Here is a 26,902-nt window from a genome sequence, read left to right as displayed (position 1 = left end):
AACTTTGTGTTTTGATAAGTTTCTTAGCATAAAGTGACCCATTTCATTTTTCTGGAATAGCTGTTCTTAGAACTTTGGGTTCTTAAGATTTTCTTTTAAAAAACTAAGCTTTTAATAAAGCTGCTTGTTTCACCTCATGACTCAAATCTTTCTTGTTTCTTTGAAACAGGAAAGCCAGGTGCTCCTGGCAAACCAACTATCACTGCTCTCACAAAAGATTCTTGTGTTGTGGCTTGGAAGCCACCTGCCAGTGATGGAGGTGCAAAGATTAGAAATTACTACCTTGAGAAACGTGAGAAGAAGCAGAATAAATGGATTGCTGTGACAACAGAAGAAATTCGAGAAACTGTCTTTTCAGTGCAAAACCTTATTGAAGGTCTTGAATATGAGTTCCGTGTGAAATGTGAAAATCTAGGTGGGGAAAGTGAATGGAGTGAAATATCAGAACCTGCCACTCCCAAATCTGATGTCCCGATTCAGGCACCACACTTTAAAGAGGAACTGAGAAATCTAAATGTCAGATATCAGAGCAATGCTACTTTGGTCTGCAAAGTGACTGGTCATCCGAAACCTATTGTGAAATGGTACAGACAAGGCAAAGAAATCATTGCAGATGGATTAAAGTACAGGATTCAAGAGTTTAAGGGTGGCTACCACCAGCTCATCATTGCAAGTGTCACAGATGATGATGCCACAGTTTACCAAGTCAGAGCTACCAACCAAGGGGGATCTGTGTCTGGCACTGCCTCCTTGGAAGTAGAAGGTAAATACCTCAAATCTATAAAAATCAGTTTGGTGCTAGATGACATATTGTTAATTAGGGTTGGGGGCGGTCGTTGCACTTAAATAGTGTTGGGTATTGCTAAATTACATTCTTTCTTCTTTTATTCTGCTACAGTTCCAGCTAAGATACACTTGCCTAAAACTCTTGAAGGCATGGGGGCAGTTCATGCTCTCCGAGGTGAGGTGGTCAGCATCAAGATCCCTTTCAGTGGCAAACCAGATCCTGTGATCACCTGGCAGAAAGGACAAGATCTCATCGACAATAATGGCCACTACCAAGTTATTGTCACAAGATCTTTCACATCACTCGTTTTCCCCAATGGAGTAGAGAGAAAAGATGCTGGTTTCTATGTGGTCTGTGCTAAAAACAGATTTGGAATTGATCAGAAGACTGTTGAACTGGATGTGGCGGATGTTCCTGACCCACCCAGAGGAGTCAAAGTTAGTGACATATCACGAGATTCTGTCAACTTAACATGGACTGAGCCAGCTTCTGATGGTGGCAGCAAAATCACCAACTACATTGTTGAAAAATGTGCAACTACTGCAGAAAGATGGCTCCGTGTAGGACAGGCCCGAGAAACACGTTATACCGTGATCAACTTATTTGGAAAAACAAGCTACCAGTTCCGTGTAATAGCTGAAAATAAATTTGGCCTGAGCAAACCTTCTGAGCCTTCAGAACCAACCATAACCAAAGAAGACAAGACCAGAGCCATGAATTACGATGAAGAGGTAGACGAAACCAGGGAAGTTTCCATGACTAAAGCATCTCATTCGTCAACTAAGGAACTGTATGAGAAATATATGATTGCTGAAGATCTTGGGCGTGGTCAGTTTGGAATTGTCCACCGTTGCGTTGAAACATCCTCAAAGAAGACTTACATGGCCAAATTTGTTAAAGTCAAGGGGACTGATCAGGTTTTGGTAAAGAAGGAAATTTCCATTCTAAACATTGCCAGGCACAGAAACATCTTATACCTCCATGAATCATTTGAGAGCATGGAAGAATTAGTTATGATCTTTGAGTTCATATCAGGACTCGATATATTTGAGCGCATTAACACAAGTGCTTTTGAACTTAATGAAAGAGAAATTGTAAGTTATGTTCGCCAGGTCTGCGAAGCACTTGAGTTCTTACATAGTCACAATATTGGACACTTTGACATTAGACCAGAAAATATCATTTACCAAACAAGAAGGAGCTCCACCATTAAAATCATAGAATTTGGTCAAGCCCGTCAGCTGAAGCCAGGGGACAACTTTAGGCTTCTGTTCACTGCCCCCGAATACTATGCACCTGAAGTCCACCAGCATGACGTTGTCAGCACCGCCACAGACATGTGGTCACTTGGAACACTGGTGTATGTGCTGTTAAGTGGTACCAATCCATTCCTGGCTGAAACCAACCAACAGATAATTGAGAACATCATGAATGCTGAATATACTTTCGATGAAGAAGCATTCAGAGAGATTAGCCTTGAAGCCATGGATTTTGTTGACCGGCTGTTAGTGAAAGAGAGAAAATCTCGCATGACAGCATCCGAGGCACTCCAGCATCCATGGCTGAAGCAGAAGATAGAAAGAGTCAGTACTAAAGTTATCAGAACATTAAAACACCGGCGTTACTACCACACACTGATCAAGAAAGACCTCAACATGGTTGTGTCAGCGGCCCGGATCTCTTGCGGTGGTGCAATTCGATCTCAGAAGGGAGTGAGTGTTGCTAAAGTTAAAGTAGCATCCATTGAAATTGGCCCAGTTTCTGGGCAGATAATGCATGCAGTTGGCGAAGAAGGAGGCTATGCCAAATATGTATGCAAAATTGAAAATTATGATCAGTCTACCCAAGTGACCTGGTACTTTGGAGTCAGACAGCTGGAGAACAGTGAGAAATATGAAATCACCTATGAAGATGGAGTGGCCACCATGTACATCAAAGACATTACCAAATTTGATGATGGCACCTACAGATGCAAAGTAGTCAATGACTATGGTGAAGATAGTTCTTATGCAGAACTATTTGTTAAAGGTGTGAGAGAGACTTACGACTATTACTGCCGTAGAACCATGAAGAAAATTAAGCGCAGAACTGACACGATGAGACTCCTGGAAAGGCCACCAGAATTTACGTTGCCTCTCTATAACAAGACAGCTTATGTGGGTGAAAAGGTCCGATTTGGAGTAACTATAACTGTTCACCCAGAGCCTCGTGTAACATGGTATAAATCAGGTCAGAAAATCAAACCAGGTGTTGATGATACAAAGTACACATTTGAATCTGACAAGGGTCTTTACCAGTTAACAATCAACAGCGTAACTATAGATGATGATGCTGAATATACGGTTGTGGCAAGGAACAAATATGGTGAGGACAGCTGTAAAGCAAAACTGACTGTAACCCCACACCCACCGCCAACAGATACAACCTTAAGACCCATGTTCAAACGGCTGCTGGCAAACGCAGAATGCCAAGAAGGCCAAAGTGTCTGCTTTGAAATCAGAGTGTCTGGCATCCCCCCACCAACATTAAAATGGGAGAAAGATGGCCAGCCATTGTCCCTGGGGCCTAACATTGAAATTATCCATGAAGGCCTGGATTATTATGCTTTGCACATCAGGGACACTTTGCCTGAAGACACAGGTTACTATAGGGTCACCGCCACAAACACAGCTGGATCCACCAGCTGCCAGGCTCACCTTCAAGTGGAACGCTTAAAGTACGTCAAGCATGAATTCAAGACTACGGAGGAGCGTGAACGACACGTCCAAAAGCAAATTGACAAGACACTAAGGATGGCTGAAATTCTTTCTGGAACTGAAACGGTACCACTGACACAGGTAGCCCAAGAGGCTCTGAGGGAAGCTGCCATCCTTTACAAACCAGCTGTAAGCACCAAGACTGTAAAAGGGGAATTCCGTCTTGAGACGGAAGAAAAGAAGGAAGAGAGAAAACTCCGTATGCCTTATGAGGTACCAGAACCACGCAAGTACAAACAGACTACCATAGAAGAAGACCAACGCATTAAGCAATTTGTGCCTATGTCCGACATGAAATGGTACAAAAAGATACGTGATCAATTTGAAATGCCTGGGAAAATTGACAGAGTTGTACAGAAAAGACCCAAGCGCATCCGCCTTTCAAGATGGGAACAGTTCTATGTGATGCCTCTTCCACGCATTACAGATCAATACAGACCTAAATGGCGTATTCCCAAACTCTCCCAAGATGATCTTGAAATGGTGAGACCAGCCCGCCGCCGTACACCTTCTCCTGATTATGACTTTTATTACAGACCTAGAAGACGTTCTCTTGGTGACATGTCAGATGAAGAATTACTCCTTCCCATTGACGACTACTTGGCAATGAAAAGAACAGAGGAAGAGAGGCTGCATCTTGAAGAAGAGCTTGAATTGGGTTTCTCAGCTTCACCGCCAAGCCGAAGCCCTCCACGTTTTGAGCTTTCTAGTCTGCGTTACTCTTCACCACAAGCTCACGTCAAGGCGGAGGAAACAAGAAAAGACTTCAGATATTCAACCTACCACATCCCCACGAGGGCTGAGACTAGCACAAGTTATGTGGAACTGCGGGAACGGCACGCCCGGGCCTCGTACAGGCAGCCAAAACAACGGCAGAGGATCATGGCTGAGAAAGAGGATGAAGAGTTGCTTCGTCCAGTCACTAGCACCCAGCGACTCTCAGCATACAGAAGTGAGCTTGACCACATGTCAAAGGAAGAAAAGTCTAGAAAGAAATCAAGGCGACAGAGAGAAGTGACAGAAATAACCGAAATTGAGGAGGAATATGAAATCTCAAAACACGCTCAGCGAGAGGCCTCCTCAAAACATGCTCAAAGAGAGTCCTCCTCCTCATCAGTGTCTAGGCTGCTGAGGCGGCGGCGTTCCCTGTCTCCAACCTATATCGAGTTAATGAGGCCAGTGTCCGAGCTAATCCGGCCACGCCGACCTCCAGAGGAGGAATATGAAGATGACACAGAGAGAAGGTCCCCTACTCCAGAGAGAACTCGCCCTCGTTCCCCTAGCCCTGTGTCTAGTGAGAGATCACTCTCAAGATTTGAGAGGTCTGCCAGATTTGATATCTTTTCCAGGTACGAGTCCATGAAAGCTGCTTTAAAGACTCAGAAGACATCAGAAAGGATGTATGAAGTTTTGAGTCAGCAGCCTTTTACGCTGGACCATGCCCCTCGAATCACACTGAGAATGCGCTCCCACAGAGTACCATGTGGCCAAAATACGCATTTTATCTTAAACGTTCAGTCTAAGCCAACCACTGAGGTTAAATGGTACCACAATGGTGTCGAACTCCAGGAAAGCAGTAAGATTCATTATACCAACATGAGCGGGGTATTAACCCTAGAAATTCTGGACTGCCAAGCTGAGGACAGTGGAACATACCGCGCCGTGTGCACCAACTACAAAGGTGAGGCCTCGGACTACGCGACCTTGGATGTAACAGGCGGGGATTACACTACCTATGCTTCCAGGCGCAGAGACGAACAAGTGCCCCCATCTGTTTTCCCTGAGCTGACAAGAACAGAGGAATACGCTGTTTCGTCATTCAAGAAAATGTCTGAGATGGAAGCGTCTTCTTCGGTCAGGGAAATGAAGTCACAGATGACAGAGACAAGGGAAAGTCTCTCGGCATATGAACACCACGCATCCGCGGAAATGCAAAGTGCTGCAGTGGAACAAAAGTCACTGGAAGGAAAAACCACACAGAGAAAGATCAAGACGACTTTGGTGGGAGCAAGAATTCTGACGAAGCCAAGGTCTATCACTGTGTATGAAGGTGAGTCTGCGAGGTTTTCTTGCGACACAGATGGGGAGCCAGTACCCACTGTGATCTGGCTGCGTGGCGGCCAAGTGATAAGTTCTTCTGCCCGCCACCAAGTGACCACCACAAAGTACAAATCAACCTTCGAGATCTCTTCGGTCCAGGCTTCTGATGAAGGCAACTACAGCGTGGTGGTAGAAAACAGTGAAGGGAGGCAAGAAGCTCAGTTCACTCTGACTGTTCAGAAGGCCAGGGTTCCTGAAAAGGCTGTGACGTCACCACCGAGAGTCAAATCCCCAGAGGCTCGAGTGAAATCTCCAGAAGCCGTTAAGTCTCCAAAACGAGTGAAATCCCCGGAACCGGTCACTTCCCACCCAAAAGCCTTATCACCCACAGAGACAAAACCCACACCAACAGAGAAGGTTCAGCAGCTGCCAGTTTCTGTCCCACCCAAGATAACTCAGTCCCTGAAAGCAGAAGCTTCTAAAGATATTGTGAAGCTGACCTGTGCAGTCGAAAGTAGTGTATTATGCGCAAAAGAGGTCACCTGGTATAAAGATGGCAAGAAACTGAAGGAAAATGGGCATTTCCAGTTTCATTATTCAGCAGATGGTACCTATGAGCTCAAAATCCATAACCTCACAGAATCTGACAGTGGAGAATACATCTGTGAGATATCTAGCGAAGGTGGAACTTCAAAAACGAACTTCCACTTTATGGGACAAGCCTTTAAGAGTATCCATGAACAGGTGTCAAGGACATCAGAAACTAAGAAAGCGGCTCAGAAAACTGCTGAGTCGACAGAAACCAAGAAAACTGAACCAAAAGCTCCTGAACCAATTTCCTCAAAACCAGCCATCGTTACTGGGCTGCAGGATACAACAGCTTCTGCAGACAGCGTCGCTAAGTTCGCGGTTAAAGCTACTGGAGAACCCCAGCCGACCATCATCTGGACAAAGGATGGAAAGGTAACCAGGTCTTAAACGTCTCTCAATTTTATCTCCTAAAAATCTAACCCCTTCCCTCCTCCCTGTCTCCCCAAAAATGTTTAAACTTAACTTACTTTTTAAAACTCAAATCACTTGCATTCTACAGGCTGTTACACAAGGAAGTAAATACAAACTCTCTGAAGACAAAGGAGTTTTCTTCTTAGAAGTTCTTAAGACTGATACTTCTGACAGTGGGCTTTATACTTGCACAGTAACAAATTCAGCTGGATCTGTGTCCTCTAGCTGCAAATTAACTATAAAAGGTAGGTTGGCTTTTGTTTTTACCAATGTTTTTCAGAAAATTATATTAAGGGGCGCCTGGGTGGCTCAGTTGATTAAGTGACTGCCTTCAGCTCAGGTCATGATCCTGGAGTCCCTGGATCGAGTCCCGCATCGGGCTCCCTGCTCAGTGGGGAGCCTGCTTCTCCCTCTGACCCTCCCCCCTCTCATGTACTCTCTCTCTCTCTCACACTCTCAAATAAATAAATAAATCTTAAAAAAAAAAAAAGAAAATGCTATTAAGTTTTCTAAACATTCTCCCTTATACACACACACACACACACAAAAGTATTAAAGTAAAACTGTTTTCCAAATTCCAGAATACCATTTGTACACAAATATAGAAATACACATATTTAAAGAAAGCATAATATTAGCATAAAAAGCACTTATCAAGTGCCTAATTATACATGGTGGTATATAAGATTCCAAAGAGGCAGCCCCTGTTGCCAGGAATATTTAGGAATGAAGTCAGGCGAATATACAAAATGGTACTGCTTCCATAAACCTTCACTCTTGCTAATTTTCCCAAGCAATGCAGTTAGTAAAAGAGCTAGATTACTTTTCCAATTAAAATTAGGCTGCTTTCATTCAATCTTCTAAAACATAATTCAATTTTTTATCAAAAAGTTCCTAAATCCACACATATCCTAAATATTTTGACTGTTCTTTTCAAGACTTTCTCAAGTCATAAGAATCGTCTTCAATTAAGTTTAAAGAATCATTATACTGATCTCAAAAGTCATGCATGACAATTTTCCAAGACTAGGGCTGAGAAAGAATTAAATATTACCTACACTGCATACAAAAGGCAACGTTCCTTTTCTTTGTCTCATTTATTCGCTTGTAGAATCTATAAGAGTAAAGGGTGGGTGGGGCCTCTTTCCAGTTAAGTTTGCCTTACAGAGGTTTCTTTTTTAGCTGTAAAAGACACTGAGGCACAGAAAGTGTCTACACAAAAGACCTCTGAAATTACGTCACAAAAGAAGGCAGCTGTCCAAGAGGAAATTTCCCAAAAAGCGCTAATTTCTGAAGAAATGAAAATATCAGAGGTGAAATCTCAAGAGAAGGCGGTCGTCCAAGAGGAAATTTCCCCAAAAGCCCTAATTTCTGAAGAAATGAAAAAATCAGAGGTAAAATCTCAAGAAAAGTTAGCCCTCAAGGAGGAAGCTTCAAAGGTTCAGATTTCTGAAAAAGTCAAGAAATCAGGAGCAACCTCTCTGGAAAAATCCATTGTCCATGAGGAAATCACTAAAACATCAAAGGCATCAGAAGAAATCAGAACGCATGCGGAGATCAAAGCATTTTCTACTCAGATGAGCATAAGTGATGGTCAGAAGGTGACCTTAAAAGCCAACATTGCTGGTGCCACGGATGTGAAATGGGTACTGAATGGCGTAGAGCTCACTAACTCTGAGGAGTACAGATACGGTGTCTCGGGCAGCGATCAGACCCTAACCATCAAGCAGGCCAGTCACAAAGACGAAGGGATCCTCACCTGCATAGGCCAAACCAGCCAAGGGCTCATCAAATGTCAGTATGATCTGACCCTGAGCAAAGAACTCTCCGATGCTCCAGCCTTCATCTCACAGCCCAGATCTCAAAATATTAACGAAGGACAAAATGTTAGCTTTTCTTGTGAAGTCAGTGGTGAGCCATCCCCAGAAATCGAATGGTTTAAAAACAACTTGCCGGTAAGTTTAATTCTGAATATACCATTGAAGAAAATTTAAAATGCCACATCTATTCCTGAAGAGCTCAAAGAAACACTTCTTCCCCCTCCTTACATTTTAGATTTCTGTTTCTTCAAATATCAGTGTAAGTCGCTCCAGAAACGTATATTCTCTTGAAATCCGAAATGCCTCAGTAAGGGACAGTGGGAAGTACACAGTTAAGGCCAAGAATTTCCGTGGCCAGTGTTCAGCTACCGCTTCCTTAACAGTCCTTCGTAAGTATATCTTTCCCATTTTCCTCACATGCTTAAGGCCTTTATGTATTTTTTCCCCTTTGTCTTCAGCACAGCCAACTCTGAGGAGCCTCATTAAATTCCATGTGTAACAGGCACAGGCCTCCTGTGTGAATTCATCCTTACGGTCAAATTTTCTTTGCAGCTAAACAGATATGTGGACAAATTAACTTTCTAAGCCAAGCTACCAAGTGCCCGGTTATATTTTTTTTTCCAGAATGCACAATAACTCTGTGATTTTCTATAGGACTAATCATTTTTCCCCTAGTTATTCTAGCACCTGCATGTAATGTAATGATAGAAATCTAAAGATTCGTTTCCTGGAGACATTGAGCTAGCTCTTGACAAATGTATGTATTTGCTTATGCTTTCACAGCAAATTGTTTGGGTTACGTGTGTGTGTGTGTGTGTGTGTGTGAGTTTTCCATCTCTGGAAGTCATTGCCAGATGTCCCCAATTAACCAGAGGTCATTGATGTTCACCGTGTATCTGCTATGCTCCACAGCTCTAGTTGAAGAACCTCCCAGAGAGGTAGTATTGAGGACAAGTGGTGACACAAGCTTGCAAGGAAGCTTCTCGTCTCAGTCAGTCCAAATGTCTGCCTCTAAGCAGGAGGCCTCCTTCAGCAGTTTCAGCAGCAGCAGTGCCAGCAGCATGACTGAAATGAAATTTGCAAGCATGTCTGCCCAAAGCATGTCCTCCATGCAAGAGTCCTTTGCAGAAATGAGTTCCAGCAGTTTTATGGGAAAATCTAGCATGACACAACTGGAAAGCTCAACTAGTAGAATGCTTAAAGCAGGCGTAAGAGGTGAGCAATAAAAAATTACTGGTAGAGGTAGACAAGCCTAGTAGCACGGTAGAGTCTTTAGTTCATGTAATTTAGTAGAAAGCAAATCATGTTTTCAGCGATCCTAAAACGTTTTTGTTGTTGTTCTATAAAGGAATTCCACCTAAAATTGAAGCTCTTCCCTCTGACATCAGCATTGATGAGGGCAAAGTTTTAACAGTAGCCTGTGCCTTTACGGGTGAGCCTACTCCAGAAATAATATGGTCCCGTGGTGGAAGAAAAATTCAAACCCAAGAACAACACGGGAGATTCCACATTGAAAACACAGATGACCTGACAACTCTGATCATCATGGACGTACAGAAACAAGATGGTGGACTTTATACCCTGAGCTTAGGGAATGAATTTGGATCTGACTCTGCCACTGTGAATATAAATATTCGATCCATGTAAGAGGGCCTGTGGTCCTCATACTCATACTCCTTCTTAACCCTTCACAAATGATTCACATGGACTAATCTTTCTGATCTGTAAATATTCCAAAAGAAAAAGTAGTTTTGTATCAGCCTAAATGAGTCAAAGTTCAAAATTAGGCATTTCGATCTTTCATAATTGTTGACCTAAGAATATTATACATTTTCTAGTGACATGTACATACTGTATATAGCCGGATTAACGGTTATAAAGTTTTGTACCATTTATTTTATGACATTTTACAATGTAACTTTTGAAACTAACCGTTGGTAGGAGAAAGTTTCTTACGGAACGAATACCCTGCTCAACACTTAATCTTTGTGCCTCAACATAATGTTGATGTCTAAGTATGCCTCAATGGGTTGAGCAATTCCCCATTGAAGAAGTCCTATCCACCTAAAAGATGATGCCATGCATGTAACCGGACATGTGCACCAATACCTATTGAATCAGAAATGTAAGGCATTGGTGATGTTTACATTTACCCTCCTGTAAGCAACACTTTAACGTCTTACATTTTCTCTGATGATGTCACACTCTAAATTATCATGACTTAAATATTACCAGAGCAGAGTGTAACGGCCAACACTCTGTTCGCTCCTTCTACACTGTCTCTGACCATAGAGAGTGCGGGGATAGCTTGGAAAAGTAACATCGCCTGGCCATCCCTTCATTTCACCAAGCTATTCAAGTATTCCTATGCCAGAGCGGTGTCAACTCTTGGAGGTTCTGGGGTGCAGCCAACGCCTTCGTGTGGTAGCTCTAAATTCAAATTTAAACCTGAGAAACGGGCAACTAAGCGATGAGCCACAGCAAAAAAAAAAAAAAGAACAACAAAATAAAGCTGTCGTTAAATTAAAAACAACTACACCATTACTAACTGCCCAAAATGTCAATTTGATGTAGTTCCTTTCATGCAGTTATAAATTCAATTGTTAGTTACAATTGTTGGACCTCCTTGAGACATAGTAACAACAAAATAAAGCAAGCTATCTGCACCTCAAACTGTGTGGTTGGTTGTTTTTTGTGAAATTCTGGGGTTGGGGAGTATGACCTCACAAATCACAGAAATTATCACAGATAAGATCAAGTAAATCGAGCTCAAAAAGGCCCATGTCAATAGGTTCTTTAAAGCAAATATTTGAATTACTGTGTTAAATATATTCAACAATTTTTTAAAGCACAGATTTGATTCTCATGGATAAATTTATTCTCAAAACTTAACAAAAAACCCCCAAAATAACAGCTTAACTCTGTTAAAATTATCAAGAAAAATATTTTTATGGGGACTGATTCAACTCAATCCATCAAAAATCCGGAACATCTACAGTTCACGGTATTTTGTGTTAGACACCCTTGGGAACAACACAAAGATGAGCAAGATAACATAGACCCTACCTGAAGGGATGCAATGAAGAGACAATGACAGCCCGGACAGGCTGTGAGTTTGGGGCGGGGGGGGGGGGGGGGGGGGGGGGGGGGAGGCCTGAGGGAGGGGAGGGAAATAACCTCCCGGACAAAGAGGGACACCTGTTGGCCAGAGCAGTCTCTGCAAGCCAGGGCAGCTAAGGAGCCACCACTCAAGAAACCTGGTCGGGTACACTTACCCTGGGGGACCTGGGCAGTACCAACAGCATCTACGACATCATGTAACCATTTTAAATGCCTATTCTTACCTTAAAACGAGAGACAGAACTTGCTGGGTGATTCCTGGGGAGGATTTCCAGCCCCAGTGTGCTAATATCCTCACACGTCCCATCCGTGACTGAGGTACAGCCCATGCTCATGTGAACTCTAAAGCTGAAAGGATTTCACCCTGGCCTCGAGAGCCAGTCTGGGCCGGGGAGAGCAGGGAGAGCCGACGGCCTATCCAGCCAAGGGCAGCCACGCCAGAGGCAAGGTCTGACCTCTTTTTATGCCTTAGCAGAAGCCTGCGGTCTACGCCCGGCCGCATGGGGCGGCCACAGGAACATGTTCCCTGCGTTGGATAGTAGCTGATTATATAGATGAACGGTGTAGAGGTGGGGCGGGACGTAAATGGCAAACAGCTGGTAAAAAAATTCAATTGAGAGTCTCTATGGAGACTGATTCAAGAATAATGTTTTATGCTCCAAAAAGAGAAAGTAATTTGTATTTGTTTACTCTGCCCCAAATAGAACTTTGAAGAATTCAGAGGAAGTCCAGTTTCCTTATAATAGGAGAAAAGATTGTCTGCTAGAAAAATAGGAGAATCTTTAAAAATAGATTGGCCCATCAATTTTTAGTCTAAGGTTATAAAAAGTGAAAGCTTACAGCTTAACTTTATGCCTTTTGGTATCTCTGGATCTGTATTTCCGTAACTCTTTTCCTCGGGATGTTGGTAGATGCTGTGAAAAGAGTGTTCCACAACCAAATAAACTTAGGACTTGGGTTTTTGCACTTCTTGATGCAGGACTTCTCAGAGCCTTTGATGAGCTAAATGTGTTGTGATTCTCCAAGAGGTGATACAGTGCTCCCCAAAGTTAACTGATGGATGATAGAATGAAAAGTTTTCATCGGTGCTGCATGCAGGCTGAGCCAGGCTACGGCAGGTGGAAACATGGAAAGTGTAAACAGGACTACATCTTCGCAGGAAGAACAGGATATCACCTAAGAAATGAAATTAAGTGCTATGGTTTAATTAAAAAAAAAAAAAATCCATAGTGTTTGAAAGCACTACTGGGGCCTCTGATCCAGTCAGAGAAATGCAGAACAATCAGGTTGGGGGAGTTCCTCGTCAAAGCTTCGACCTGAAGTAGGGAGGAGATAAGGAGAAGCAGGGTGGGGCTTTCCAGGCAGAGGACCTTTGCACCTGCAGGGGCCTGGGGGCAAGAGGCAGGGTAGCATTGCAAAAGGCCTCATAAACCACATCACAGAGTTTGGGCTTTTCCTTAAGAGGTAAAGAGAACCATGAAGGAGATTTAAGCAAAGTAGTTACTTGATCAAATTTTACCAAGTCTTTAGCTAGTCTGAGATAGCTGTGATGTTTATTTGTTGTTCTACATCAAAGAGCTTATTTCCTCCTGGGGGACTCCATTCACAGGAAGACCTTTACCTACCACCAAATCTCTTGCCCCTAATGGCCCTGTAATTACACCTCTGGGGCTTGATAACCATTCCTGGAAAGGTCTTTCTTAAGCTTGTCTGGGTCTTAGGGATACAATGATAATGTCAGGCTGGTAGACCCTGTGGGTACACAAGAGGTGGGGGAAAGAAGGAACCCGCAGAGGTGAGAGGGCACCTTACTGCCCACCGCCTTCTCGGTGCCAATGACCCCTGCCTCCGAGCTGGCAGGGGGGAGGTACGAGTCCAGCCCAGCAAGCCGGGCTCCCCTGAGGATGCGGTGTGGGAATGTGGCTCATGGGGATGACCCCCATTCACTCCTACCCCACTTTAAGAAAAGGTGGGAAGCACGTAAGGGGAGAAAGCATGCCAATGCTTTCCAATCCCTCAGGAATCATGTGGAAAAGCCAGCGAGTCCTGAAAGTCAGGACTCCAAATCTGAAATTCATGTTTATCCTCATATCTTCAGGGGTCCGTGAACATACTGAGATTATGTCTATGTATATTTTTTAGGGATTATGACTCCTAGTTTTCATTTCATTTTTAAAGATGTCAGTGATTCAAAAAGTTTAAGAAATACTGCCCTACATGTTTCAAAGGGAGCAGGCAGATAGATGCCAAGGCATCTGAGAAATACCTACACATAGCTCCCACAAAAAGAGGCAGTGGTGAGCCCCATTTTGGAAACCGCTCTGATGGGGGAACAGAAGGCAAGCTGAGGACAAAGCAGAAGCTGACACCCCGCAAACACCCCCCCCCAATATGTGTGACATTCCTCAGGCACTCCTGGCTGCCCTAAAGGAAAAACAAATAGTTAACTTGTACGGATCACAGTCCTGCAAGACCTGAGTCTCCCTCAGTTTACAAATGTCCTAGTGATTTATAAGGAAGAGGCTTTCTTATCAATAGCCTAACTTCCAGAGACCCAGAACTGTTTCCTGAAGCCCTAACATCACCCTCCCCTACATAAAGTTGAGGGAGCCCGAGGCAGAAGGAAATGTAAATAAAACTGAATTTCTTTTAAACCTGCAACGCATTGATAAGGATGTGTGATAGGAATGTAACATCCTCCAGGAAGCTCCCAACTATCTTACTGTTAATGCCTTACTAGAGAGGTAAACCACCTTAACAATGGCAAGGTCTCCGGTCTCCTGTGAGTCTTCTTTGACAAATGAAAGCCTTTCAAAACCTCCGTTTTTCCTTACCTCCCCCAACCCCATAGTATAGAATCAGCCACGCCTCACAGCCCCGGGGCAGCAGCTCATTCTGCCCACGAGTCCTGGCCCCGGGCTTTCATAAACCACCATTTTGCACCAAAGATGCCTCAAGAATTCTTTCTTGGTCTGGGCTCCAGACTCCACCCCACCGAACCTCATCTATATTCCAAAATCACATCACCTCCAGGGTTCTGATGTTCAGGATTCCTTTCCTTCTGCAGCCAGAAGGGGCTGCTATGGATGAGCCTGGTGTGGGTGTGTACTTCTCTGAGGGCCCCCCCAAACCAGGTGTTCCTGAACCAGCAAAGCCCCAAGGACAAATGCTTCTTGCTAAGGATGGAACAGGTATACATTCCCTGAATTATAGGGGGGGAAGGTTCTAGGGATGTTGAAACCCTGTCTGACCCCAGTCTCAGCCTTAGAAAGAACATGAGGGCAGAATTCTTCCCTGCACTTGCAACACAGGAATGAAATCAGCTTTTTGTTGACGGCTTCCAGTTTTGCCTGAGAGCCCTGCAGTCAGGTGAGGCACACAGGCACTCCCCCCGCCATCTGCTGAGAACCTCGCCCACATCCTCCTCTACTCTTGTGTCCTGCCTAGAACAACCTGAAGAAGATGCAGAGAAGGGACACCACCAGGTCCATCAGGCCAAGACCAGATAGGAGGCTGAGATGCCCTGTCTCATAAATGGAAGGACCACTAAGGGGAAGAAAAATGGGGCCCCAAGTGGAAAGACCCACCCAAAAGAAAGCTGCAAGGGGAGAACACTGAGATCTAGGGCCTTTGAATAACGTGCCCAAAGCCACATAGTAGCAGAGCTGGAACGAGGGGCCAGCTCCCCATTTCCCAACATGGGCTCAGCACCCCTTCACAACACCTACATTCGAAACTGCAGAAGAGTGAGAGGGAGGAAGGGAGCCCTGTTTAGGGAGAAGAAGGTTCTGTTCCACCTTTCAGGGTCATTATGGTTCCAGGACAGGGTAGACAGCAAGATGCCCTCAGGTCACTCCCGATAAAAAGGCTCCTCAGTGCCAGTGTAGTCCATTGCTCCTCTCAGAAAGCTTAGAACCTTCACTGCCATCTGCTATATAGCTAGGAAATAGGGGCTTATCTGACCCAACAACATGCCATGTGGACAGTGGGTGAGAGAGCCGGCAGCTCTCTGGACACCATGTTGCGGGCTCTAAAGAAGGAACAGAAAAGAACCTTTCCCACCTTCAAGGAAGGTGGCAATCTGCCTGGTTCTCAGTGGATGCCTTAGACGGAGGGAAGCCAATGGAAAGTTCCTGGAATGTTTACGGGAGGGGCCCCAGCCATGGTCAGGGAGGTTTTGAGAGCTGGGCACTGGACAGACATTATTCCCGAGCACTTGGAGGATTTGGTTTTCGTCGCTTCCACTGGAGACTGGGATGAGTAAATTTCTTACTTCAGGGGAAATTTCTTTCTCTTTCCATGAAGAATTAGCAAAGTAAAGATGTGAACGAGGACATATCCTTGCAAGGACTACAACTTTTTTTTTCCTTAACACATACGAAAGCTGTGTGCGGGGATTGCAAGAGCATGGCCTTCAGCCCAGAGACCGTTCTTTCGGTTCCGTTTTCTCTCCCCGCCTTGGGGAGCGTGGAGCTCGGTGGTGATGTGACGGTGGGTGTCACTTCCTCCACACGTGCTCCAGATCAGAAAGATCACCTCTAGCTTGTACCCTGCGGACGTGAGCACACAGTACTGCTTTCATTTTCCAACGCTGTATGAAGATATCACGCACGACTGCCTTAGGACAGAAAACCAGAGAAAGCAGCAGAAGGCAGGATGTATCAAGAGCTACATTCACCCTAATACCACCTGCAACAGTGCATCTCAAGCTTGACAGAGCATAGGGAGAACCTGAGGATCGGCAGATCCTAGGCAGGGGCCCGACATTCGATAATTCCAATAAGCTCCCAGGTGAAGCCGATGCTGCTGATCTTCAGGCCACACTACCAAGGACCTGGAAAAATGATTGGCCTTTCTGGCTGTTAGATGATGGCCCTGAACTTGAACGCTATCTAACATGCCTCTTAAATGTAACAACCAGGAGTGAGAGCTTCCACCTAGCTCAGTGGTTCTCAGCCTTGGCTACTCATTGGAATCGCAGGGGAGCTTTAAAAAATACCAATAACTGGGTTCCATGCCGAGGGAGCCTGCTGTAATTGGTCGGGGTCAAGCATCAGGAAGTGTAAATGCTCCTGGGGGGTTCTAATGTACAGTCAAGGGGGAGAACCCCTGACCTAGCCAAATCAGGTGACCCGTTAAATGTTTTCATTTAAATGTTACTTCTCCTCCTACAATCTTTTCTCACATCACAGCACTAACTTTGATTTAGCCAATCAGATTTTACATTTAAGTGCGCAGGAAACCAGTTGTCACATTATTTTAAAAGCAAAGGGCTACCCTTCCTTACACTTTCAATACATGCTGTCCTTAAATTTTTCTTAGTGATGTAGCAAATTTATTAAAGGTTCCCCCACACTGTTGACATGGCTCAGTTTTATTGATTTATAAAACTGCTACAATACTTTAAACAAGCAGAATTTTCATAACAAAAATATAGAGTACACCTTTTGGCATTTGGAAGTGAAAAAAATAATACTCACAAAGGAAGTATACATATACTTCAAAATCAAGTTTATTTTTCCCCTGGGAACAAAAATCCTATTTAAAAATGTTTCAAGATTAAAGTGCTTAGTTATATCAATCTAAAGCCATATTTGCTATTAGGTTATTAAGTTTTATTTAGAGACTAGCTTTTCTATCAATTTCAATATTTCCAATTTATTTAACTTCTAAAGTCACAAATTGTTCATTAAACATTAAACGTTAAACCCACAAGCTCTTGTTGTAAGAACCATTATTAGTTATGACTAACCCAAAATAAAAACATTTCAAAGGCAAAAAAAAAATCATGTGCTTATGTAATACTTATACACATAAAGAAAAAGCTATTTTAAAACAACCATGATATTTTATTGAGGTAAAATAATGGTTGGTGCGCAAATGTGAATAATAAATACTATTTAACTAGTTAACTAAAAAAAAGTGAAAATTTAGGACAGCCAATTATATTTAAGATAGTCAATTTATCTAAACTATTAAAAATAAAGCACTGAGTTTTAAGTGTACTCAAGAATTACAAAGCAAAGGGACACCTGGGTGGCTCAGATGGTTAAGCATCTGCCTTCGGCTCAGGTCATGATCCCAGGGTCCTGGGATCGAGCCCCGCATCGAGCCCCGCATCGAGCCCCGAATCGAGCCCGAGCCCGCATCCTTGCTCAGCAGGGAGCCTGCTTCTCCCTCTCCCGCTCCCCCTGCTCGTGCTCTCTCTCTCAAATAAATAAACTCTTAAAAAAAAAAAATTACAAAGCAAATTTGAATGCTAACAAAATAGCACTTAGTAGTCAATGAATAGTGACTGAACAAATTTTTTAAGTTAAATAAATATGTAAGCTATCCTAAATTTAAATGCCCTCTTGAACTCACCACCCTTCCCAAATGATTCTTTTGTTTTCCAAAACAGTTCACCAAAAGAGGAAATGCTGAGGAGGCTCTTTTGGGGGACTCTGTATCATTAATCAAACATGGAGAAAAAGTTACAAATATTGAATTATTATGTTAAACACCTGAAACTAATATAATGTTATATGTCAATTATACCTCAATTAAAAAAAAACTTCTATTTCGTTTGAGCCATTAAAAAATGGAGAAAAAGATAAAGTGAATAAGAATATTTAAAAAGGAAAAGCAGAATGGGAAAAGTTCCCATGACTTTCTCTTTGGCTAGATAATATTGGAAAGCTCTTAGAAACTTACTTTTAACATTCACCCATGATTTTTATAACATAACATACAACCATGATTTCTTCAGAGTGGGCAAAAAGGAAAGGCTGAGATAACATACAGAATTTGAAAAACAGAGGGCAAAAAAAAGATTACATAGTGAGACTTATTTAAAGTCTCCTATTTAATTCAATTTAATGAATGTGAACTATCAAAAACCTCATCTAAAACTATATCCACTTCCTTACTCCCTTCATACTCTCCCAAAAGAAAGAAAAAAACACCTATAGGAGTTGAACCAGAAAGTGACAAACATTATAGTAAAGGAAGTCACATGTCCTCGAAATATACTGTTATGAGGCCAAAACATGGTAGGTCAGTGGTACATTTTGCTACGCTTCATAACTCAAGCCATATTCAAGGACATTGTGTGGCCAACGTGGCCTGATTCACAAAAGCAAGAAAGAAGTTTCAATCTACAAATGCCACCTCTCCCCGCCCACGGCCAAAAACAATGGCATCTGTTTAAAAAAAAAAAAAAAAAGCAGCAAGGAGAAGGGACAACTCTAAGGAGAGCTGCTACTTACATAAAACTGCAGATGAACTAAAACTCTTCTCTCAAGTGATGACTAAGGGCGACTGAAACACAAAAGGTGACTTATATAAAGCACTGGTAGGCTACTGAATTGCACTTGCTAACCTTAGACTTCTTAAGGTTTTTTAAAAGCATGGCACTGTTTTGGGTCTTTTTCCTGCCTGGGCACCACGTCAAGGTTGCAAAGGTCTTCGAATTCACAAAGGCCCCGCTAGTAAGTGAATGGTGTGTGTTACTTAGGCACACATACACACTGGCCTGAATAGGTGATGGGCTAGTTTTGTTTCCATTTAAAATTTATACATATGGTTAAGTTCATCCTGGTGTGATAGTATAAACTGAAAACAAGGTATCAATTATGAATTGTTCAACTTTGTTTATTGTGAGTGCTTAAAAAATGTAATCTAGCAAAGTTATGCAGAGTCCAACCATAATCATTGCCCTATACTCTGGATGACAGAAAACCTTTGCCGCCACTCCCCACAGCCTCCCGCAAAGCCCATGACAGACATCATTCATCAGGTAGGTGGCTTACGCTCTGCTGATCCCAGCCTCAAACTCAGAATCCCTGGAAGCTATAGCTAACTGGTCAGAGTTGGCACAGAAGGAAAAAAAAAAAAAGACAGTCTGCCATCCATGGTCACAATGCTATAAACCACAGGTTATTTATTGCCGCACACTTCTCTCCGGCCGGCCACTGCAAAACAAGAAGACAAACAAACAACAAATAATAAGCCAAATACCAGTGGCATATCTTACTTGTACTGTAAGGCCTCACCCAGCCTGAGGCAGCAGAGCAAGGGACCCCAGACAATCTTCCGGGTATGCTACCTCTGACGCATGCTCAAACACCTGGACGACCTAGCAACTCCTAGCAAGCACAAAGACCACAGAAAAGGACACAGGATAGAAATTTCCTATTTAGGGGCACCTGGGTGGCTCAGTCGTTAAGCGTCTGCCTTCGGCTCGGGTCATGACCCCAGGGTCCTGGGATCGAGCCCCGCATCGGGCTCCCTGCTCCGCAGGAAGCCTGCTTCTCCCTCTCCCACTCCCCCTGCTTGTGTTCCCTCTCTCGCTGTGTCTCTCTGTGTCAAATAAAGAAATAAAATCTTAAAAAAAAAAAAAAAAAGAAATCTCCTATTTAATTCAAGTACAGTCTGATTCGGGTGATAAGACTTAAAAGATATTTATTGTATGCTCATTTACCATGTAAATTTGTCAAATAAAGATTTTAATCACATGGACACGTATACATTCCAAGACAGAAATCTGGATGCTTCACACTTGCTGTGTCTGGGCCACACTTTTGATTGCTGCCAAACAAATAAAAAGCAACTCTGTTTTGACTGAGTCATGGTAGTTTCTCCAGCAAACTTGTTTTATCCTCTGTAGCTCCACTTGTAAAATCAACTGTGACACTCAATGTAAAGCTGTATCTCAAAACAAAACAATTCCAGGTTCCACTGTCCACAACCAAGAAACCATACGTCCAGACATACTTGCATACACATTCGTGCACACACAATTAAAGAAAAGCACTAGAAATTCTACGATTGCCTTTCAAAAGAAAATGGCCTCATTCTAGTTATCCAGAAAAAAAGCAGTCAAGTCATAGCTCCTTGCATAGGGGGATTGAAAAGAAAATAAAAGAGCTGAAGTGCCGGTCAGGTCAACAACAGCAGAGGCCAGAATTATTCTACCATCACATGCCAAAACTACTTGTGAAGTATATAGAGTTACCTCCTTCTTTATTACCAGCTGCACCATAGAGACGTGCCACCTTGCTATCGAAGAGCTAATCTGAGCAACTGCACGTACACCTACATAAAAGAAAAGTTAGTGCATCGGGAGAAGGTCTGTAAGGGTGGTACACTCCAAAGAAGAGTGGTTATCTGAGGGGCAATGGGGCTATCAAGGCGAAATTTCACTTTCTTCATATCGTCTAAATGATAACTTAATAAAGAGAACATATTCAGGTACTGCTTAAAAAAATAAAATCTTCAAAAAAAATAAATAGGGGCGCCTGGGTGGCTCAGTCGTTAAGCGTCTGCCTTCGGCTCAGGTCATGATCCCAGGGTCCTGGGATCGAGCCCCGCATCGGGCTCCCTGCTCGGCGGGAAGCCTGCTTCTCCCTCTCCCACTCCCCCTGCTTGTGTTCCCTCTCTCGCTGTGTCTCTGTCAAATAAATAAATAAAATCTTAAAAATAAATAAATAAATAAATAAATAAATAAATAAATAAATAAATAAATAAATAAATAAATAAATAAATAAGAGAAAGGGTGGGAAATAACCCAGCTCTCTCAGAAACTGAAGTCCAGAGTCTGGGGAGAAGATGATGGCACGGAGTGGGGCTGACAAGTTCCCCTAGAACGCCTCCTCTTCATTGCACATTAGTCTTTATTCTGAAACTGCTAACCTCATCCGAAATGACCACCTCTGCCTGCTTAATGCCAAGAGAGGCTGCCAAGAAAAGAGTGTGTGGATACAGCTCATGGGGGCTACAGCCCCCTTCGTGACACTATTCTCTCACCTCTGTTCTTAACTGCCCCTGGGCTACCAAACCCGGTAATAGACTTCATACTGAGAGTTAAGTGCGTAAAACAGTCTTTGCGACAAATTTTCAAAAGCACAAAGACTATCAACAGCATTCTCCTCTCACTGTGACGATAGAACTAAGGAAGAATTCATTACAGTCATACTTTTTATTCCTCATTGATATTCTGAATACATCACCCACATAAAACTATTCCTTCACTGATGTCAAAGGAATTGCTTAATTTGTTAATATCCCTGTACATTAATTCATTTGTTTTATCCACCACAATTACTAAAAATCTAATCCATCCTGCTGTAAATTCTGGCTTTTGTGGGTTATTTATTCAGCAACTAACACTAGTCTAGAAGCACATGAACTAAAAACACTAAATAAAACATAATGTAAACACTTAGAATTTCAGGATATAGTAACAAAATGTTCATCATGCTGATCAGTCACATAGGAGTTAATCCTGGTTCTGCATATTTTGGATATTTTTGTATGCCTGTACTTTAGTATCTTTGTTATAAGGGTATAATGAGGTAAAGCAAACGGCCCGTAGTAAGTGTTACAAATGTTTTATTATCAAAGAGACCAGTAAAAGACTTTTTTGGGGGAAGCACATTATGGGACAGAAAAGAAAAATTCTATCCTATGAAAATATGCTAGATTAGTTACTGCATTTGGCGAAAAGGCAGCATAAGGGCTCCAAAGCTGCAGACATCAAAGCTTCAGAGATAAAATATCAAAGCAAATAAGAAAGGGGCACAATAATATTCGCATCTAGGGAAGGGGGGGAAATGCCACCATCAAGCTAATGCCAGGCATGGTTTTAACCCTGGCCATGTCTCCCTGTTTCATCTGTACTACCAAAGTTAACCTGATAATTTGCAAAGAGGTTTATTCACATTCCTTTTGTAGGAAAATTCCTCATGTCTAGTGGTATTAATATTTACAGCCATTGTCACAACCACTGGACTCTAGTGAGAGAGAATTCAAAACTCCTTATAAATAAAAATCCTTCAAAAAAAGAAAAATCCTTCTCCAAAGTGTGCAGCTTACTACCCATAAAAACAGGAGTGTGAGCACCTAATCCCACTTCACCTCTAAAAAGTAGAATTCAGTGTTATCATACAGTCAATCTAGATACAGAGAAGATGCTTAAACTTGAGCAAATGCAGACATTCTGATGCATAAATTCACATTTTCTGAAAACTGTACAACCACTCACAAGGTCATAGATCCAGAGACTGGAGACCACCATTTCTCTATTTCTATACCCTATATATTCAAAGAGTATTACATCTACTGGCTGTAGATAAGGCATAATAAACAATCATCTCCAGAAGTTTATTTTCCTCACTTCATATTTAGATGATCAAAACGCAATACCAATAAAGCTTAAAAACACATCAAAATCGTTATTACATACTTTTAAAAACGTATACGGTAATAATTACTGATTGGACTTTTAAGGCTTTAATGTGTCTTAGAAAGATAACCTTTAATACCTGAACATTTCATGTGAAGTCTAGCTAAATGTAGGGCCAAATTATCAAACACTAGATTTTCCCATATGTCAATAATTCTTCCTATGATGAAAATCTTAGGAATCTTAATCCAAGTCTAAATGGATTACTGGATTAAGTGTGATAGTCGTAAAAACCATCATGGTAACAACAATATTAACAGTGGTTAACGCTGACTTAACACATACCGCGGGCCAGGCAGGCTCTGTTCGGAATGGTCCATATGCACTGACTCTTCTAATCCTAACACCCTATGAGGGAGGTAATATAGTAGAATCAATCATATTAATTAAAAATCATTAGAGAGTGGAAATAATAAATTACAGAATGATACTCAAGAAATTTTATTTTCTACACACTATTTGAATTCAAAGCTAGACTTCCAGTCAAATATGGTAGACTGACCAGTTGTATTTATTTTCTCTACCTCCAAACCCCACCAAAAAGACATTAAAGGAATATAAATGTTATTAATTCATAAAGACAAAGAGAACAGACTACAGAACCATGAGATTTTAAGAGAGTTTGTAAAAATAAAAGCCAGGAGGAGGTGTGATAACCTAGCAGAAAGGAGGAAGTTAAAGCCTTACTACCCAGAAGAGAGAAGCCAACAAATACATTCTACCAAGCACCTAACAAGTTCAGGACTTGGAAGTACCAGGTGTTACAGAAAAAGGGGTGAAGTATAGGGATGAACATAGGACTAGAAGTCTGTATAAAAAGCAACAGGACCCCATGGGGCGCCTGGGTGGCTCAGTCGTTAAGGTCTGCCTTTGGCTCAGGTCATGATCCCGGGGTCCTGGGATCGAGCCCCGCATCAGGCTCCCTGCTCAGCGGGAAGCCTGCTTCTCCCTCTCCCATTCCTCCTGCTTATGTTCCCTCTCTCGCTGTGTCTCTCTCTGTCAAATAAATAAATAAAATCTTTAAAAAAAAAAAAAAGCAACAGGACTCCAGGTCCTCTCCCCAGCCAGACGACCCACCCACCCCCAACCTCCATCCACAGTTGACCTGAGGGTCACCATCCAAAGACTGCAAGGGCCAGGCGAGGGGACTGAGGACATGGGGAGGCTGAAAGTAGGAGATTAAGTAAAAGTCACCATATAAACTGTGGGATCCTCAGTCCTCTTTTTCTACCCTGCTACCAAACCCCAGGAGTCCTTTCTAGAGAAACCGAATAGCTCCAAAGAAAAGATCTCCACTGAAATGCAACAGGATATTATTTAAAAAAAAAAAAAGGAACAAAGAGAAAAAAAAAATCTTAGAAATTAAAATACAGGGGCGCCTGGGTGGTCAGTCAGTTAAGCATCTGACTCTTGACTTGGGCTCAGGTCATGATCTCAGGGTGTGAGATCGAGCCCATGTCAGACTCAGCAGGGGGTCTGCTTGAGTCTCTCTTTCCCCCTCCCTCTGGCTCTCACCCCCCTCCTCGCTCTCTCTCTCATTCTCTCTCTCTCTCTAAAATAAATAAATCTTAAAAAAATTAAAACACATAGCTAAAAAAAATTCAAGAGAGCTAGAAGATAATATATAATACAACTTAATGAGCAACCAGAAAGGAAAATTTTTTAAATTAGAGGATCAATCTGGAAGATCCAACATTCAAATAACAGAAATTCTAGAAAGACAGGCTAGAGAAAATTATCAGAAAGATAACACAAAAATATTCCGAGAATTGAAGTAGACAAGTCTATAACTGAAGGACTCCACCAAGTCGAGTGCCCATCAGCACGAATCAGTAAAGACCCACACACACCATGAAATGTCAGGAGTAGGGAGAAGCTCCTAAAAGCTTCCAGAGTGTAAAAGCAGGTATATGTAAAAATTAGTATCAGAATTCTCACAAAAATAGCGAATACAATAAGACAATGCAGCACTTTAAAATTCTGAGAAAAAAATTATTTTCAACATATACTCCAAACTATCAAGAGTAGAGACATTTTCAGACCTGTAAAGCCTCAAAATCTTTACCTGCACCTTTTCCTAAGAAGTTTTCAGCGGTGAATACACTTTAGCAAAAAAGGGGCAGTAAATCAAGAAAGAGAAAGTCATAGGATCCAATAAACAGGAAAAGACTAAAAAACAAAATAGGTCCCAGAATGATTGCTGAGCCATGCATGGGCCTGAAAAGCAACAGTCCAGATGGCAGAAGGCAAAGGATTGTGGAAGAAAGGTCTCCGAAGGTCAAAAAAAAAAAAAAGGAATTGACAGATTATATGATGTTTTTGAGCACTTAAGCCTTCGGATAATCTTTGTGATAGGTACATAAAAAACAGCAAAATTTTAAAATCAGGCAGTTATTAATCCTTAGGAAAATAAGGTTTTAGTAGAGAAGAAACAATGACAGATCATCATGGGGTTCATGAGTGACCAACATTTACAGTAGTCTCCCCCCTTATCCCTGGGGCACCCGTTCCAAGACCCCCAGTGGACGCCTGAAACTGCAGATAGCACTGAACCCAGTATATACTATGTTTTTCCCTGCGCATATATACCTCTGATTAAGTTATAAATTAGTCACAGTAACAGATCAACAACTAATAATAAAATAGAACAATTAGGATGATACACTGCAATAAAAGTTTGGTGAACGTGGTCTCTCTTTCTAATATCGCGCTGTACTCACCCTTCTCCTCGTGGTGACATGAGAGAACACGCCTGCGCGTGAGATGAAGGGAGGTGAACGATGCAGGCGCTGGGACAACGTGTTCGGCTACTAATGACCTGATGACATAAGGATGATCACCTGCTTCCAGCCCGCGCCTGACTGCGGGTAACTGAGGCCAAAGCAAGCGAAGCCACAGAAAGCAAAACAGCAGATAAGGGAGAAAGTTACTGTGTAGCTATTGATTTTACGAAAATCTCTGGCTAAACTACACTGGGAGATTGGGAGAGATGGGGAAGAAATAGGGGGGAAGGTAGGGATCTAAGAAAAGCAAATCCTGCCTGCCCTGAAAGAAACTCAAGAAAGCATTTCTGAAATTGACAAATCAAGAAAAAGAAACACAATATATTTTCAAGTAGGAACAAACCACTAAGAGTTGAAAGTGCTTATCTCTAGGGCACTAAGCTGGGATGAGGGGGAACTTTTTTTTTTCATTATAAACTATGTATGTGCATGAGTTACTTTTTAATAAAAAGAAAGCTAAATTTTTTTTAAATGTTTTTCATTGACAAATTTGGTATGAATTCAAAGAAAGGAAAACTGGGGAACTGGAAAGACAAGAAAAGGAAACCCTCTCTACCAGCTACAACCTGCTTACCCCACCTGGGCTACTAAAAGAGAGACCTCCTGGAAGGAGCTCCAGCAGCCTCACCAGGCTTTCTTTCAGGCCAGGACATGCCCTCTACGTACACTGCTCAAAGGACAGACCTGGAGGCACTTCATTTAATAAAAAAAAAAAAGGGAAGAACTGGTAGAGTCCAAATTAATGATATAATAATGTATGTGGAATTAGTATTAAGAGCAGTATAATAGTAATATATTACAAAGATATATTTCCTGAGATCTTCATGATGATTTCTAAATAGTAAGTGTTAATGATGCAGTGAAAAACTACACTTCAGGGTCAAAGGTCAAACTTTCACCTTCAAAGATCAAAGTCAAATAGTGACTATGGAAATGAAGATACTTTATCCCCTGCTTTAGAATTTAAATTCAAGTGACAGCATCCATTTCTCAACTTGTCCTGATTGACGATAACATAATAATTCAAGGTAACATAACAGAATTCAAATTTAGTCCAGTTAGAACAGAATTCGCATCCAAGTCACTTTAACCATGGAGGCCTGGGTTCCCATACAACAGAAACCAGCACTTGGAAAGAAAAGCAAGCACTGGCTTTGCTTAGAAGGTCAATGATATACCAAAAGTTTCCAATTTCTCAATAACCCCAAGGCCTAGACAAAGCAAAAAAGGAATAACCAATACCTATACTTTATAGAAAATTCTGACAAGCTAAAACTCTTACAGAACTGTTCTTATTTGGTTTACCTTTTTCTTAAAATTCAGAAAAGTCAGGCCATACTTGAACATACACAGGGCTCCTCAAAACGCAA

General features: G+C 42.2%; 1 protein-coding gene across 8 annotated transcripts in view; it reads left to right on the top strand.

The window, feature by feature from the left end:
- The window catches only part of TTN (titin), a 275,368-nt gene extending 264,290 nt beyond the window's left edge, over positions 1-11,078 (top strand). For all 8 annotated transcript variants that reach the window (XM_064586770.1, XM_064586777.1, XM_064586776.1 and 5 more), the window contains 7 exons: positions 170-763; positions 899-6,546; positions 6,674-6,830; positions 7,768-8,540; positions 8,641-8,794; positions 9,318-9,620; positions 9,754-11,078. In XM_064586770.1, the coding sequence (XP_064442840.1) occupies positions 170-763; positions 899-6,546; positions 6,674-6,830; positions 7,768-8,540; positions 8,641-8,794; positions 9,318-9,620; positions 9,754-10,052 (7,928 nt within the window). In that variant the 3' untranslated portion in view covers positions 10,053-11,078. The remainder of the gene's footprint in view (positions 1-169; positions 764-898; positions 6,547-6,673; positions 6,831-7,767; positions 8,541-8,640; positions 8,795-9,317; positions 9,621-9,753) is intronic.
- The last annotated feature ends 15,824 nt before the right edge of the window (positions 11,079-26,902 follow it).

The sequence above is a fragment of the Mirounga angustirostris genome, unplaced genomic scaffold (assembly GCF_029215605.1).
Source record: "Mirounga angustirostris isolate CCGP_5_RB_7025 unplaced genomic scaffold, mMirAng1.0.hap1 SCAF_3, whole genome shotgun sequence".
Lineage (NCBI taxonomy): Eukaryota > Metazoa > Chordata > Mammalia > Carnivora > Phocidae > Mirounga > Mirounga angustirostris.
This window is presented reverse-complemented; position numbering and strand designations above follow the sequence as displayed.